At 38.7% G+C, this 18657-nt stretch overlaps 1 protein-coding gene across 1 annotated transcript in view; it reads left to right on the top strand.

The window, feature by feature from the left end:
* Positions 1–249: 249 nt before the first annotated feature.
* Positions 250–18657, top strand: part of LOC306847662 (thrombospondin-3b-like) — a gene marked incomplete at its 5' end in the record, with an annotated part of 37788 nt that continues 19380 nt past the window's right edge. The window contains 7 exons of the mRNA XM_079381741.1: positions 250–330; positions 6733–6802; positions 7113–7192; positions 11658–11750; positions 14254–14436; positions 16077–16153; positions 16250–16407. Of these exons, the coding sequence (XP_079237867.1) occupies positions 250–330; positions 6733–6802; positions 7113–7192; positions 11658–11750; positions 14254–14436; positions 16077–16153; positions 16250–16407 (742 nt within the window). The remainder of the gene's footprint in view (positions 331–6732; positions 6803–7112; positions 7193–11657; positions 11751–14253; positions 14437–16076; positions 16154–16249; positions 16408–18657) is intronic.

Genomic DNA, 18657 nt, shown 5'->3' on the forward strand with positions numbered 1-18657 from the left:
ATAAAAACATTAACTTCGTTTTATTCCAGCTTTATTATTATTATCATTTCTGTATCATATTGTCGTTTTATAATGAATGAATTAATTTTAATTTTAAACGAAATTTAAAAAGGGGTCTGTTTATAACTAATAAGTGGTTGAAAATATTTATTTATATTTTTGCTGTCCTAAAACACAGCTAACAGTTGCTAGTAGCAACCATAAAGCGCAGTACTTCCAGGTGAAAAGCCACTTAAAAGTCTCTCAAATATGGCTGCCCCCTTGGAGTTGTTCTGTTGGAAAGGCGACTATGGATTGCCTTCAGTAGATGTGGACTGTTTAACTGTGCTGGTAAGAGAGAAACACACCGGTTGAATGTATATCGCGGTAGTTTCTCGGTGAATAATATATATCATATATCTCTGATAAAATATCGAGCGATGGATGGGTTACAGCTATCACAGTCATTTTTAGGATCATAAATGAAGTACTGCAGGTCACTGCTAAGTGTCATGTTCATGTTTCATGATCAGTGTCACAAACATTTGATTAGTGACCTAGTAATAATGTAAATTAGAATCTTACATTTCCTAATATTTAATTGTTTAAAATGTACAAATAATGGAAATCTTATTTTCTAATATATTTAAAATTAAAAAAGTTAAAAAAAGCGACATTTAAATGTACAATACTGTGATGTTTGACCTTTTTGTTTTTTTAATGAGAATGACTGATGTTAATTTCCCTTTAAGATTATTTCTTATTAGCATACCTTTTGGTATTTTCGGCAAAGACTGTATGTTTGAGCATCTTAAAGGAATAGTCCTCTCCGTCAGGCCATCCAAAATGCAGAGCTTGTTTCTTCAAGGAAACCGATTTGGAGAAAAGTAGCATTACGTCACTTGCTCACCACTGCAGTGAATGGGTGCCGTCAGAATTGAGAGTCACAAAAACATCACAATAATCCACACCACTCCAGTCCAACAATTAACATCTAGTGAAAAGAAAAACTGTGTTTGTAAGAAACAAATCCATCAAGACGATCTCAAGTTCAGTCTAAAATACGAGTCTTCTATCTCCAGTTCTCTATATTACTTTCTTTAATGAAAAAGTAATCTCTGTTGAAAACAGTTCTAAACAAATATGATGGTGGATTTTGATGCAGTTTTCACATTATGGACTCATATTTCAAGTTAGAAGTTGAAAACATCTTAGTAGTGGGTTTGTTTATTTAAAAAAATAAAATAAAATTGGACTCTCATTCTGACGGCACCCATTCACTGCAAGATGATCCATTGGCGAGCAAGAGAAATAATGCTAAATTTCTCCAAATCTGTTAGCTATACATCTTGGATCATCAAAGTGTCAATTATGGTTGAACTACTGCTTTAAGGAGGGCACAAGCAGATGTCTTATTGTTACACTCACCCCCTTACAAGCAGAGAAGATGAGTGTTCATATCTACTATAAAACTATTTTTTTTAAATCAATAGTAGTGTGCAGTGGCCATGTGTGTCTGTTATCACTTGTCTTTGTTTGTGTACACTCAGTGTGGATGATGGTAGAGAAAGACAGGATTATCTGGCCGTCTAAACAGCCAGCGGTTTGTGTGTGCTGGGGAGTGAAGGGTCCCGTAGTGCAGAGATCCAGACTCGCCAAACACAAAAACAAACAGTAACTGAGAGCTTCTCATGTTTCCCGACAATGACGGGAAGACAAACGAAACTTCAGGAGTCAGGATGAATGACTGAATTCAAATTTGAAACTTATTTTCAGCATGAATGGTCATGCTGCTATTATTTAATCATATTGTGGTTTCTTTTTGATGGCGTAACGTTAGAATTCACTAGATGCTTTGAAACTTTAGTAGAAGGCTTTCACAAATTAATTTGCTTGTAATAATGTATTTATCATTTGTTTTCACTTCTAGGGAATTAAATCGGAATAGCACAAATGCAATTGAGTTTTGTGTGTGACTATGTGGTGAAGGCACCTGAATTCTCTTTAAATGGCAAAAGTATGTCTGACTGCAACTTAAGTCTGGATATTTGCCTGTCTGGTTATACTCCTCTTCTCCTTGTTTTGATTGCTGTTTAACTGCTGCCATGATCAATACAAAAAAATAAATACATAAACTAAAAAATGTACAGATAGGTTAATGTAAATGATTGATTGTCAATAAAATATCTTACATTTTTGGTGGATTGTCTTTAAAAACGTTTTCATTTGTCATAGTGCCTAATGGTTAGAGAGTCGGACTCGTAATCCAAAGGTTACGGGTTCGAGTCTCGGGCCGGCAGGGATTGTAGGTGGGGGGAGTGAATGTCCAGCGCTCTCTCCACCCTCAATACCACGACTCGGGTGCCCTTGAGCAAGGCACCGAACCCCCAACTGCTCCCCGGGCGCTGCAGCATAAATGGCTGCCCACTGCTCCGGGGGTGTGTTCACTGCTGTGTGTGTTCACTGCTGTGTGTGTGCACGTTGGATGGGTTAAATGCAGAGCACGAATTCCGAGTATGGGTCACCATACTTGGCAGTATGTCACTTCACTTCAAAACATTACATGTTTTTCAGCTTTGTGTTAAAATGATGGAGGCTGCAGAAATTTTTGCAATGGTGACGGCTTTCCTTTCTCGTCTAGCCTAAACATTCTCATGGCGAATGGGTGGTTTATGGTTTCTCAGTCTTCAGATCAGTCATCACCCATGAGTCTCTACTTATGTTGAGTAGAGTACGAGCAGAAGAAAATTTGGGTGGGTCATCACATTGAAAATTGCTTTGTTGGAATATGCTAGATAAAACAATTCTTAAAAAGTGAAAGGCAAAAAAAAGTGGTGCATTCAATAACTTTACTGTTTTTCTTAGTAACTGAAGTTGAGCATTTCTTTTTCATTTTCATTTATGCATTTGGCAAAGGCTTTTATCCAAAGATGCATACATTGCCCATTTTTGGGGGGATTCAGAGGACAACAGGTGCTAGAGTTTTTCACAGGAGGAAGTGTTGTGGATTGTGCATCTTGCCAGAACAGTGATTTAAATTAGATTATTTCACGCATTTGCTGGGACTCAATCTCATGATGTTGGTTGAAGGACCGCCCACTTAGTCAGGAAGAGGCCGTCTAACTGACATGTAAAGTGACCAATCACAGTTGTATTTTATTCGACATCATGTCTACAGATTAAATTGGTACTTTCATGTTTACCTGAGGGGAGAATCCAAAAAGGGTTGACCGAATCTGGGAAATCTTGACCGTAAACATGGAAAAATTACCTCTTTTTTTTGTTTTTAAAAGTGCCTCAAACAAAACGCTTGAATATCTGAATATATCGTTTTGGTGCGTTGAACTTCACAAACATTGATTAAATCAAACATTTATTTGCTCTTCTCAAGCATTCATTGCCGCAGTATTGGAAAACCTGTTGAAGTCAGCCAGTCAAATTCAAACTTTTGCCTTCACAAAAGTGTTTCTAGTTTTTGTGTTAATCACTTGCATATTTGACTAAATTTCACACGAGATGACTAAATTATGACTAACGTTAACCACTTGCTAATACACTTATATAGCTCAAGTTTAGTTATGCCTTAAAATCACGCCTCTTTGTGAATGGAAACTTATTTGATGTGGAATATCCATATCATTTGTGTATCTGTCTATCTAGATTTGATGTGTGTGTGTATATATATATATATATATATATATATATATATATATATATATATATATATATATATATATATATATATATATATATATATATATATATATATATATGGTGATTCAGTTGCCAAGATGTACGTAGAGTTGTGACCGTGGTTCAGTCAGTTGAGGATTTAACGAGATAATCAAGCTGTGGGTTTAGTGCCAAAGTGTTCACTTAGACTGTAACATAAAACCTTCAGATCGTCTGTACGCTTCAGAGCAGTAGCACATGAATAAGTGGGGCAGTGGGTTTTACTCAACGAGGTGAGCATTACTTTAACTGCATCCAGACTCTTTCTCAGGCCATTTTCAGGTTACCAGATTAAGCCATGCATCTCAACCTTAATCATGTTGTGTTTATGTCTGTTTTATTACTGGTTTCAATTCTTTATTGTCCCATGTCATCTTAAATTTTGGGATGCATGATTTATTTCTGTTCCAGACATGCTATTACTCTTGTACTCTCTTAGTTTATCTTTTCTTTGTTTATGTACAACTATGATTTTGTTCCCCCCCTGCTAAATACCTTCTCAGCATGGCTGTCAGGAGCCGCAAACCACACTGGAATTTACAGAGCGGCAGCATTGCCGTTTGATCTTGTTTAATGGTACTGTCGAGACTGGCTGGAAATAAGATGCTATCTCCGCTCTGATCTGATTTTTCCTCCTCCAGCTTGGTCTTCGCTCAGAGATGTGACTTTCATAAATTCCTCTGAGTGTGAGAGATGATTGACGTCTCCATGCTCAATTTAATGCAGGGCTTGGAGGGCTTGGAGGGAGTCCAGGATTTGATTTCCCCCGCTGACAAACATGAGATCTTCCCAGACGCTAACTCAAGTCAGCACATGTTTGTACGGCACAATTAGTGACTTACCCATCGAGCCCTACAGAAATGTCTCAATAGCAGTGTAGCAATGCTCAGATGATCTAGCACTACTATTACTCAACTGTATGGTACTTGAGAAAGTAATTTCTTTCAGAATTATTTTCAATTTTTTTTTTGTGTGTGTAAATGTTTTATGAATCTCTCTCTCTCTCTCTCTCTCTCTCTCTCTCTCTATCTATATGTATTATGCAATTTTTTTAAATTGTTTAGTAGTTTAAATTTTAACAGAAAAAAAGCAGCTAGTTGTCGAGGCAAAATTTCATTTTTACTGAAAATAACAAACTAAATCTGAAAACTATATAGACATACTTTAAAAATGAATAAAAGTGCACAAAATTAATAAAACTAAAATTAAAATAGGAAAATATTTAAAATAAATAAAAATAAGTACTATACTATTCTCAGTGATACTGTTGATTCACACATACATTTACTTGAAAACACAAGCAGAAATGTAAAAAAAAATAAAAAAGTCACAGTGATACAATTTTCCTAATATTAAAGTAAAGGGAAAAACCTTCATTATAGGAGTGAAAAGGGGGGAAAAAGAAGAACATTTTTTATGCCAAAGACTAATTTAACATAATGGTTAGTTCTACAAAATTCATACAAACAAAATTGAAAACAAAATGTTTACAGGCCATAAATCACGAAAAAGACTGTTCACAAGGTCTGTGTCCTAATTATTTACAAATGGTTCCTATTAGTGCTGTCAATTGATTAAAAAAATTAACTAATTAATCGCACATTTTTCTAAAATTAATTGCGATTAATCCCACCTAACGTTAAAGTTTTTAAATATAATTGTATATTGCAATAATTTCACATTCAGTCTTCAAATGTACAATGTACATACAACATAAAGACAGTATTTTTAATATTTCTTTAATGGCATCTTTTTTTATGATTGAAGGCCCGCATCACTGATATCAATACAACTGATGTCTCTATAATTTTTTTTCCCCCTGACTATTTAACCATTGACTGTAGCCATTCAGCATTACAGTATAACTGAGAGCTATCAATTTGAACATTTATTAGACTTAACTTCTAATTTAAGTGAACTTAAAACAATCTTCACACGAACCCATTATAATAAATGACACATTTACCTGAGCCCTTCAGCAGAAATATACAGAAAATTAATAGTTACCAAACACTAAATTCTAAATTAAATATATGAACCCCTTAAAGCTATAAAAGTAATTGATTTCCTCTTTTTTTTTGTTTTTTTTTTTGTTCTTGGATTAATGGACATCACAGCAGCTGGTTATTAACTTATTTGCCTGCTATTGCTTTAAAAACTGCTGCTGCTGAACGTGACGATCTGACATGCATCTTATTTTCTCACAACTCTCTTTTCTGACCCACTTCAGGTCTTAAAATCTCTACTAATGAGCGGACGAGTTGAATCTGGTGTTTTGGATGATGGAGACAGTGCTGGGGTGCCTCAGGACAGTTTTTAAATTCATTTCAGAGATATGTTCTTAAATGTGACGAAGATATAACATATTGCATGCATGCACACAGTTTTAAGGCAGCTTTAATCGCCTTTTTGGTAACTTCATGCCTTAACTGACGGCATAACTACGACATTGCATGCACGTAGTTTCGCTGTGTTTGATATGAAATGATACAAGCTACAGCGCTCGCCGGCATCTTTGTGCGTGTATTGGAAGAGCTCGCTACGAGCACAGTATCTTTTCCACGCTCGTTTGACTCGCGTCTGGCGCGCTTCTGAAACTTCTCCCGTTTGATGTGGCCATAAAGACATTCTGCATCTAAATAAAAGCAATCCTTTTCAAGAAAAAAGTGACGGAGGCAGCAGTTGTGAATGGGGTGGCCAACCCTAGCCCCGCCCCTGCGTTAATTGCGTTAATTTTTATCGCGTTAATCTGAAAAAATTAATCGCATGCGTTAACGCGCTAATTTTGACACCACTAGTTCCTATACACTGTAAAACTATGATTTTTCTAAATAAAACAGATGGAGTGCATTTTAAAAGAAAAGTGTTTAAATTTAAGTTTTAGTTTTTCAGTATACTTGGGATACAATTGGGATTTTACTCCCAGAAATCAACTGTTACACTTTGTTGCTTAAGACTCTTTAATTTGTAGCTTGGCATGAATGAGTTCATTCTGTTTTCTCTGTCTTTCTGTTCTCTTAGGCCTATGCCAAGTTTGCTGGTGCTCCTCTTAAAGTTCACAAAATCACCAACCCATGGAGAAGCCCTACAGGTGAGTTTTCTGCCAGAATCACGTCAGGCTTCACTGTTTATCTGATACATGAAGCTGTTAAAATGAGCTACTGCCAAAAGACTGAATGACATCTCGTATGTATGCTGCACGAGGGAACCTTAGACTGGTCAATACACCCTCTTTCAGTTTGGGTCAGAGTTCAAAAGGTCATAGGTTAATGGGTTAAGCATCCACTGACTTCTGGAACCCTTTGAGGAGAGCGTTAGGTTTGGATACACTTGTGCTTAAGGCAGTGTCTTGAATTGTTCTCAAATAGAGTTAACATGGGAGTTGTTTTCTCCCCCAAAAGGTACTCTGCCTGCTCTGAAGACCAGGGAAGAAGGAAGCATCTCCAAACCCAGTAAGATCATCATTCATCTCAGGAAACAGGTGAACGACCCCCCTCTCGACCCTCAGAGAGAGAGGCCAACAAAACACACACACACACACACACACACACTCACCAGGTGAGGATTAGACCCTAAAGCTCCTCGGCATCTAAATCAAGATATGCATCCTCAGAAAACAGGATTTTCCTTGAAGATGCTAAGCAGGTTGTGAGAGAGTGTTGAGTGATGTAAAGATAGCTGTTCTGAAGCTCTTGTCAGCAGATAGACACGGGACACAGAGGTAAGTGCAATACAAACAACAAGTTTATTGAACGACAGCAGAGGGGAATGATATGAGCAGAATATCCAGGTAACCAGGCGGGGAATGGGAAAGTCTCTTGGTTCTTATCGGTGTGTCAATGTCCTTTTTCCTTTCCAGGGTGTCCGAGGGAGCGATGGAGCTGGGTAAAAATGGAGGGCAGGAGCGGTGGAGAACGAGGAGCGGATCGTCGGGATACTGGCAGGTAGGTAAACAAAGGTTAAGGTCAGGTAAGTCAAGCATGTAATGTTTGAGACCAGACAGTGAGTGAACAGGAGAAGTGCAGGGATATAGTGCTGCTGGCAGGTGGCGGTGATCAGAAATCAGGGGATTGGGATCTGGTGAGTGTCGTTGGTGGAGACTGCGGTGACTGTGGTGACACTCTGACAGTACCCCCTCCTCCAGGAGTGGCTCCTGACTCCCTATTACGGCGACGGGGTCGGCCACGGCCTCTGGGTGCGGGATGGTCAGGGTGGTTATTGAGAAACTAAGCCAGGAGAGAGGGATCCAGCACATCGTCCCAGGCCACCCAGGATCTTTCCTCTGGCCCATATCCCTCCCAGTCAATAAGATATTCCAGGTGACCACCCCGTCGCCGAGAGTCCAAGATGTCCTGCACCATGTAGACTAGGGGCTCCTCGATGATCTTGCGAGGAGCAGGTACTGCAGGCTCGTCAGGTTCTGTGACCGATGGAGAGACAGGCTTGAGGAGTGAGACATGGAATGCTGGATGGATACGATACCGTGCAGGGAGTTGGAGACGGAAGGTGACCTCATTGATCTGCCTCTCAATGGTAAAGGGACGATATAGCGGGGACTCTGCTTCCGGCAGGGCAAGCGGAGACTCAGATCCCAGGTGGAGAGCCAGACCTCATCTCCAGGACGATAGACGGGGGTGGCAGACCGACGGGCATCTGCATAGGTCTTGTCTCCGCACTGCCTGCTGGAGTTGGACATGAGCTGAGTCCCAAACTCTTTCGCTCACTCAGAACCAGTGGTCGACAGCTGGAACGTCGGAGGGCTCTTCTGTCCAGGGAAAGAGAGGGCGTTGGTAGCGGAGTATGCACTGGAAAGGGTTTAGGCCAGTGGTTGCTTGCTTGCTTGAGGGAATTTTGTGCATACATGGCCCATGGGAGGAAGCGGTTCCAGCTGTGCTGGTCATCATGACAGTAGGCCCAGAGATATCTCCCAATCTCCTGAATCTTCCGCTCAGTCTGGCCGTTAGTCTGGGGGTGATACCCTGAGGAGAGACTGACGGTGACATCAAGGAGTTTGAAGAATGCCTTCCAGACACGGGAGACAAACTGTGGCCCATGGTCAGAGACGACATCTTCTGGGATGTCGAAGGTGCAGAAGAGATTATGGAAGAGGGCCTCTGCTGTTTCGAGGGCTGTGGGAAAACCCCGGAGGGGAATTAACTTGCAAGAGAATCTGTCAACTGCAACGAGTATGCAGGTATAACCTTCTGACTTAAGGAGATCTGTGACGAAGTTGAGTCCGGCGTGGGACCAGGGGCGACGTGGAATGGGTAATGGAACTAATTTTCCGGCGGGTAAGTGATGTAGAGTCTTGGAGATGGCGCAGACTGAGCATCCACGAACGTACTGGGAAACATCCCGGGCCATACTAGGCCACCATTACCAAGCTTGGAGGAGCAAGAGAGTACGCTGGCTGCCTGGGTGTCCAGAGCCTGGGGAAGCATGCAGGGAGCCCAGAAGGGAAGTCCTCAAGGAGGTGGGCATGTAGGTTTTGCCCTCTGGACCTCCCAGCGGAGCGGGTTTGGTGGAGGCGATGCGGATCTGTTCGTCCAGGACCCACTGGATGGGGCTCACAAGGACGGCTAAAGGGAGCATGGGTTCAGGTGTGGAGGGTTCGTCGGGGGCATGGATATGTGAGAGGGAATCTGCCTTGACATTCTTATCTCCGGGTCGATACGTGATGGAAAACTGGAACCGGGTGAAGAAGAGGGCCCAGCGAACCTGCCGGGGGTTTAACCTCTTAGCACTTCGGAGATATTCCGGGGTTTTGTGGTCAGTGATGACCGTAAAGGGGTGTTGAGCTCCCTCCAGTCAGTGTCTCCATTCCTCCAGTGCCAGTTTAATGGCGAGCAGCTCCCGATTTCCAATATCGTAGTTCCGCTCCAATGGGGAAAGCTTCCCGGAGAAGTAAGCGCCCTTTTTGCGAGACGTCGGTGCGTGAGAGGCAATTAGTATCCATTTGCATAGGTTCTGGTACCGGAGTACAGGCAGCTGGTGAGGACGGAGAATGAGTGGTTATGTCCGGCTGACAAGCCGTGAGACGTTGGGAGATCTTAACGGCCCTCTGCAGAAAACTCTCCAGACCGACAATGTCATCATAGATCGCCATCTGGGCTCTGATCTGTGGAAGTGGGAAGAGAAGGCATCGAAAGAGTTAATTATAGTGGTCTGTGAGTTCCAGATGGCTCGTGCCCAGAGCAATGCTCGTCTAGTTAGCAGGGAGATCAGGAAGGCAACTGTAGTTCGTTCGCTGGGAAATTTATTGGATTGCATCTCTATGTACAGTGAAACTTGGAGTAAAAAACTGCTACATTCAACCGCCTCACCCAAATAGTTTGCAGGGATGGCTATGGGACTGGCAGAGGCAGACTGAGGATGTGTGACTGGAGAGAGAGCTGTTCGAAGAGCGCTGACCAGCTCTTCGAGGGGATTGGCAGCGGCAGGCTTCGGGAACTCCATCTCCGGTCGTCGGTTCAGGTCCGGACTTCTGTCAGCAGATAGACACAGGACACAGAGGTAAGTGCAATACAAACAACAGGTTTATTGAACGACAGCAGAGGGGAATGAGAGGAGCAGAATGTCCAGGTAACCAAGCGGGGAATGGGAAAGTCTCTTGGGTCTTATCTGTGTGTCAATGTCCTTTTTCCTTTCCAGGGTGTCAGAGGGAGCGATGGAGCTGGGTAACAATGGAGGGCAGGAGCGGTGGAGAACGAGGAGTGGATCTGGCAGGTAGGTAAACAAAGGTTAGGGTCAGGTAAGTCAAGCATGTAATGTTTGAGACCAGACAGTGAGTGAACGGGAGGAGTACAGGTAGTGCTGCTGACAGGTGGCGGTGATCAGAAATCAGGGGATTGGGATCTGGTGAGTGTCGTTGGTGGTGACTCTCTGACAGCTCTTTTGAAAGGAAATAGTTAGTAACATCTGGTGTTAGACCTGGAAACCTGTACCCAGAATGCATATGCCCAAACATTAAAAACTGCAAGACAATATATTTTCTACTGTATTTTTAATGTATTTTATTTGCTTCTTTTGGAATATATATATATATATATATATATATATATATATATATATATATATATATATATATATACACTACTTTCAAAAACATCAAACGGTTTTGCATATTTTAATTGTTGCTATTTATGTGGAGAAAATTCTAGGACAGTGACATGAGTTGGTTTATTGATTTTATTTATTTTTTTATACATTTTTCTACACCTACTGATTACATTTGTATGCTATTAATGAGTATAATTCAAAAGACTGCCACCTCATCCAGGGATCTTGGAAAAATGATTACTGAAAAGTCCTAATGGAAAAGTCTGCCACATTTTTTAAAGACTGAATGCATATGAAACATGAAGTAGAAAGTTAACTTAAGTTACACACTGAGAGACAAAAGTGCCAAATATTTGCATTTTAAAAGAGTACCTGTTAGGTTATGTCACTTTTTATTATTTTATGAATAAAATTATTCAGATTACTCTTGACATTATTGGTGACGTGAGTTGTTGTGGCTGTGAGGAAAGCAGTTTCCCAGTAACAGCTTCTGGTTTGTTTTAAGGCGGTGGGTATGGCATGACCTTTTATAGCTTGTTAGTGGTGAACTAAGAGTGTGCACAGCATGTCCGAGTTACTCCTGTGAAAGAGACATGGAAATTGACTAACTTTATTGCTTGAAACCTTCCGTTGTTGTGTTCATTTAGTCCTCGAGAGGGTTTTTGGCTTTGTATTAGACATCCAGAAATGTTTAAACGCATCGTCTAAACACATCATGGTCAGTTACATTCACTGCTTAGTTACATTAACAACTGCTGTCATACTGCAGCTGCTGCTTTGATTGTTAGTCACTGCTTTTTTAGTAGACAAACAATATAGTACAATTCAGTGCAAATGTGATGAGTGCTTTTGACAGTTGCCATTAAATACGGTCTCTTGTCTTTCAGAAGTACAATGCAGACTATGACCTCTCAGCAAAGGAGGGCGCAGATACGCTTGCTTTTGTCTCCCTACTGGAGGAGAAACTGCTACCTGCACTGGTGAGGAGTGAGCAGCAAAAGACATTAAAAGAGATATAACACTATATGGACAAAACTATTGGGACACACCTCTTATACCTTGCCAAAAATTATTTTCTTCCTTAGTATTTTTGTCTTGAATTATTTGTATGAATATCTAACAAATTCAGGTAATGACAGATCAAATATTTTTATTTTTTTCTGAAAATATTTTCTATATTTTGTTCGTTTTTGCTTAAAACAATAAAAATGGGGTATAATCTGCTAATGGGGTACAATCTTAATTTAAAGGCTAAACAACATTATTTTTCTTAACCCATTGGCAGATATTTTTGCTTGTTTTAAGCAGAACAAACAAAACAAAATTTTGGATAATATTTTCAGAAAACATGATATCTTAAGTAATTTTACTTGTCAAGTAAATGCATCCTGGTTCAAGAATATGTAGATATTTATGCTAGAAAACGTGACAAAAATACTAAGGAAGTAAATCATTTCAGATTTATTGCAACAGGTATATAAAATCAAGCACCTAGCCATGCTGTCTGCATTTACAAACATTTGCGAAAAAATGGGTCGTTCTGAGGTGCGTTTCACATACAGTGATGTAACTCTTTAATTAAGTACCATAGTATGATGCATCGCTGTGGAAACTAACTAGCTAGTAACAACCATCATTTGAACCACATCGGCAGTGTTGGGGAAAGTTACTTTTAAAAGTAATGCATTACAATATTGCGGTACTTAGTTACTTTTTATGGAAAATAATGCACTACGTTACTTTTGTGTTACTCAGACATTTTCTTATAAATTTAAAAGTAATGCGTTACTTTACTAGTTAACTGGTGTTACTTGTAATGCTTTACCACCAACTCTGCACCGTGGTATAACAATATATGGTCGGCATTAATGAGGTCACACGCATTTTTTTGTTCCTTGTCTTTTTGCTTTATTTGATGTTTGATTCATCATGGTTTCCCTCTTACATCATACTCCAAGTTTCCCTCCTGCATTTATGCACATGGGCACTCTTCAAAAATGCATTGACTGTTGACATGCTAAAATATATAGATGGAAACATACTGTATATATTTAACTGGAATGAAAGATACAGAATGTAATGCATGTTAGCTTGCTTATTGGTTTCTTGAAGTCCACATATCATACTATCAAGAAACCACAGGTTACGCTTCGAACCACAGGTTGAGAGCTATAATTCCAAACATGTAAGTTTGTGACGCTGTTTGCAAATGATTGTTTGAACTGTGCTTTCGGGAAACAGCGAATTGTTGAAAAAATGGTAACGACAGATTTTGCGATCATAGTTGGCTAACGAATCGCACCCCTAAAGAGCTCAGTGAATTCAAGCATGGCACTGTTATAGGATGCCACCTTTGCAATAAGTCTATTTTCGTCCCTGCTAGATATTCTGTGGTCAACTATAAGTGGTATTATTGGAAAGTGGAATCGTGGAGCTTCATGGAATGGGTTTCCATGGCCGAGCAGATGCATACAAGCCTCACATCACCAAGAACTATGCCAAACGTCAGATTGAGTGGAGTAAAGCATGCAGGTACTGGATTCTGGAGCAGTGGAAACCTGTTCTGTGGAGGGATGAATCACACTTCTCTGTTTGGCAGTCTGGTGCAAGTCTGGGTTTAGCAGATGCCAGGAGAATGTTACCAGACTGACTGCATTGTGCCAACTGTAAAGTTTGGTGGAGGAGGGATAATGGTACTGGGCTTTTTTTTTTTTTAGGGGTTGGGCTATGCCCTTTCCAACTTCCACTTTCAACTTTGTGGGAACAGTTCAGGGAAGGCCCTTTTCTATTCCAGCATGACTGTGCCCCAGTGTACAAATCCAGGTCCATAAGGACATGGTTGGATGAGTTTGATGTGGAAGAACTTCACTGGCCCGCACAGAAACCTGACCTCAAGCCCATCAAACACGTTTGAGATGAACTGGAACAGAGACTGCGAGTCAGGCCTTCTTGTCCAACATGAGTGCCTGACCTCACGAATGCTCTACTGGATAAACGGGCAAAAATGACTACAGAAATGCTCCAAAATCTTGTGGAAAGCCTTCCCAGAAGAGTGGAAGCCATTATAGCTGCAAAGTCAGGAACCAAATCCATATAGATGTCTGTGTAATTAGAATGCAAAGTCGTTGTTGGTGTAATAGTTGTCCCAATACTTTTGTTCATATAGTGTACCTCTGACTGAATAATACATATTTATAGGCATAATACTGTATCCAATATACACACACCTTTAAATATATTACAGTTCATATGGCTCATTGCAAAGCTTTTTCTCCTTGAGTTGAACTTTGCATGATGACACTGTCAAATGTTGATGTTTGTTTTTTCACTGTCCTCCTGAGGACACCTTCCGTGTTCACTGATGTGCCGCACAGCCTGTTTTCCTCTTTAAAACTGTAAAACGGAGGCCTCATTAACAGTCAGTGGAACTTAAGTGGAGTTCTGAGAAACCCCATATGTTTCTGAACCCTTCTTTCTGTGTAGATCTACACACTGTGGATAGACTCTAAAAACTATGTGGATGTTACACGGCGCTGGTATGCAGAAAACATCTCCTTCCCTCTCAACTTCCTGCTACCTAACCGCATGCACAGCCAGCAGCTGGAGAAGTTGAGGCTCGTGAGGGGAGACACAGTCCTAGAGCCTGGTGAACAGCTGGAGAAAGAGGTGAGCTGGGAACTGAAGATTTTGTTTCAGTTGTTCACCCAAAGATGGTTCACCCAAAAATGAAATATTTGCTGTTAATTTACTCACCCTCAGAAATACTGTAGGTTAGGGGTGTGCAATAATGACAAAAATGGTATCTCAATATGTTTTAGATGTTTTCGATAACAATAATTAAACAATATTTTGCTGAGTGTGTTTTTGTGGTGGTACCTTAGCTGGTTTAGGCCTTTCATGAATGAATAAATAAATGTTATGAATAAATAAGTGCCACCAGTAGGTGATGACAAGTCCCTGCCTTCATTGAATCATTCATTCAAATGATTTGTTCAAAACAGCTGATTCATTTAGAAACGAAGCAAGTGACCGTCTTTATGAATAGATTATTCATAAAAAAAATTCGTTCAAAAACAGATTCATTCAGGAACCAAACACTGCATTGTTGCTCTGAAATGTTCCGCTCCGGCTTATTTTAGAACTATTTTCATTGGCGAGACTATTGTGTCCATAATGTAACTCACTCAATATTAATTTCTTGTTTGTTGAACTGTTGTATAAAATCAATGCAACACAGGCAATCAAGGCACTCTTGCTTCTATGATATTGCTTAACTATATTATATCTAATAACTAGAAAAAACAAAAACCCATACAAGGATATTTTTTGCTTTCATAACATGAATTATAGGGGCATTGTAACTGCATTATCATAGGCTTCATCACGCAGGGAATGCTTTTCGACTCTCAAGATGTGTATTTGTTTGTTTTTTGCAAATACTTATACATACTCGATAATGTCAACTCCCAAATCGTTAAAACAACAATTACAGTATTACCGCAGAAGATAAATATTGCACACCTCTACTGTCTGTAGGTGACCTTTTTTTCAGTAGAAAAGCAAAGATTTTTAGCTGAAAAAGCGATCCTTGGAGTTTAACTAAATGCAAGTCAATGGCTTTCGTCACTTTGAGAGTAAAAAACAAACAAAAAAAAAACAAATACAGGCAAAACAAAATTAATACTTGTGGCTCCTGATGACACATTGAGGTCTTATGAAGCAAAACAATCAGTGTGTGCAAGAAACTGAACATTTACAACATTATCACCTAATCAGTAATCCATGGCTGTAATCCAAAATTATAACCAGTTTCCAGTTAGCAAGTTAAGCACTGTTAAACGCTCTTCTAAAAAGCTTTCGCTAGTTAACAAGGCAGTATAATAAAGGTATACTGTATGCTCAAGTAAATGCTAATCCAAAATTGTTATCAGTAGATTATTTTGATTTATGTCAACAAAAGCTGTTACGTTCAAACCATCAGAACACATTAGAGGGCTATTTCTGTATGTAGTCTTTGTTTTTGACCGTCTGTTGGTGGTCTACATTTGTTTCAAAGACACTCCTGGATTGTTCTGCTGGACCTCCATCATATGTTTACACAACATAGAAAGAATTGGGTCAGATGTCTTATTGCCATAGCAACATGTCTTTGTGTTATCACTGCTTTGGTGGGTTTAGAGGAAGGCTATGGAAGAGACAGTTATGAGCAAAGACAGATATACATGTCCTTTTTACAAATACTGCCAGCAGTCATGATATTTGGGAAAATTAGACCTAATCTTTGTGTTTGTGTTTCTGCTTTGTAGCTTTATCGTGATGCATTTGAATGTATGACCCTCCTATCGCAGAGACTGGGGTCACAGAAATTCTTCTTCGGAGACTCGTAAGCAACACCAGTTGTGTGTAATTGTTTATGTTTGTGTTAGTGTGTGTGAAATCATGCGCATCTGTGACCGTGATGTTTCATTTGTGCTTGCAGTCCCTCATCGCTGGACGCGTATGTGTTTGCACACCTGGCCCCTCTGTTGAAGATCAAACTGCCTAATGGAAAGCAACAGCAGCACCTCAACTCTCTGAACAACCTGCAGCAGTACTGCACCAACATCCTAGCACTCTACTTCCCCTCTGATGCACGAGGTGCATGTTGTCACGTTAAAAACATTTTGCTCTAGTATTTTTAGTATTAGTATAAGAAGTAGTAGTATAAATATTCATATAATACAAATGATAATAACAAAAATACGTAATTTTTATTTAATATAATATGGTTAATTTTCAAATAATAATAATAAAGGTTTATTAATTATTATTATTATTATTATTTGTATTAATATAATACAAATAATAATACCAAATCACTACTTAATGTTTATTTATTATAATATGGTTATTTTAAAATAATTAATTATGATAATAATAATTATAATTGGGGTTTAGTTTAGTATATCTAAGGTTACTTAAATTTGTTTTAGGAATATTAATAGTAATACATTATTATTATTATTATTATTATTATTAGTAGTAATAGTAGTAGTAGAAATATTATGAATATAACACAAATAGTAATACCAAAAAATTACAACGACAATTTGATTTATTATGGTTAGTAGTAATAATAATAATAATAATAATAATAATAATAATAATAATAATACTTTATTATTATTATTAGTAGTAGTAGTAATATGAATATAATATAAATAAAAATATTACATAATGACCTTTTTATTTGATATTTTATTAATAATAATACTTAATTTGATTAGTTTTATTAAATTAACAATGAAGTAGTAGGAGTATTAGTAGCACTAGTAGTATAAGTAATATTACCTTAATTAAACTTAAAGCAAACCTAATTTAATAAGTTGAATTTCTTCTAATAATCTTCTAATTATTATCTAATAATATCTAATAATTAAAATGATAAACATAGTTTAATATAAAAGGATATTTTTATAATAATAATAAATTAAACTTATTAAATTAAGGTCATTATTTTGTATTTAGCAGTAATCGTATTAGTAGTAAATATTATGAATAGTATAAATAATACAAATTTTAATGCAAAACTTTTTGTTTTGCAAAACTAATTTATTATTATTATTATTATTATTATTATTAACAATATTGATAATTTAACATTGTTGTGAATGGAAAGTAAACTAAATTAAATGATATCTGAGCCATCTTTTTGGATCTGGTATAATGGGAACGCAAAGACAACATTCTGTTGACTTTTACTCCACTTAAAGGGGTCTGAGCTTGGTTCATTTAAAGTGGACTTAACTAACCCCTAAGCCTTTTCACTGAAACTAACCAAATTTAAATTTACCTTCTCTTTTTCAGAGGCACCAGGTCGTAAGATTCAAGCTCAGCCTGATAGCAGCGACTTCGATGAGCCCCACAAGCGGCGTAACCAGATTCTATCTGTTCTGTTCGCTGTGGGAGCTATGCTGGGTTACGCCATCTTCACCGGGATCGTTACGATCAAGCGTGAGCAGCCACAGCTGAAGAACTCCAGCCATGATGATGATGATGATGAGGATGAAGACGAGGACTAAAGAAAGAAGAAAACATGGAATGGGAGCCACAAGGGACAACAAGCGCATATTATCACTCCCCTGCCGTTCAGAGTGAAGCTGCACACACTATTACCTCAGTCCTTTAAAATTTCCCATCATGCACGTGTGTGCTATAACAGAATCGCTCGCTTGATGTAGCCTCAAGCGAGCCCATATTGGTGCTTTTTAATTGTTACTATAATATGATCTGTAATTTTGTCAGGTCTCACACAAGCAGGAATTTTGACTTGATTTTTTTTCAGGTCATTAAAAGACTGTTGTAATGTTTTATCTTCTGGTCAGTATTCAAGTAAACACATCACTTGGGAAAAAAAAGAAGCTCCATCTGGGTAACATTTATCTTAAATATTAAAAAGACAAACACTGATATGAGAAAATTGGTCTGTGCTCCATTTTGACAGTACTACTTTTCACATAGCAATCCATGCTCATATACATCATCATTGGCTCTTATGAAAATTAACCATCGTTTTATTATAGTAAAAGTGTAGTAGCCATGTTTTTGGCAGATTGATTACCATTTTGATATTCTGTCCTAAACATGCTGTCAAGCTATATTAACGTTTCCAACGTATTGCAGAGTTAACTTGTCAGACGTCTTATCTTAAACCAACCCTCTATGAGCTCTTTGACCACTCTAGACCCAAAGCATTATAAATCAGCCAGATTTTAAAGCTCTCCTGAGGACTGCTGAGGAGAACTTTATTATTTCATGCCAAAGATTGCAGTTAAGTCAGAGTCTGTGGCCATTATACAGCTGTGCTTCTCCATCCCAGTCTCTCACTGGAAACCCAAGGCACATGGG

This window comes from Barbus barbus, assembly GCF_936440315.1.
Source record: "Barbus barbus genome assembly, chromosome: 27".
NCBI lineage: Eukaryota > Metazoa > Chordata > Actinopteri > Cypriniformes > Cyprinidae > Barbus > Barbus barbus.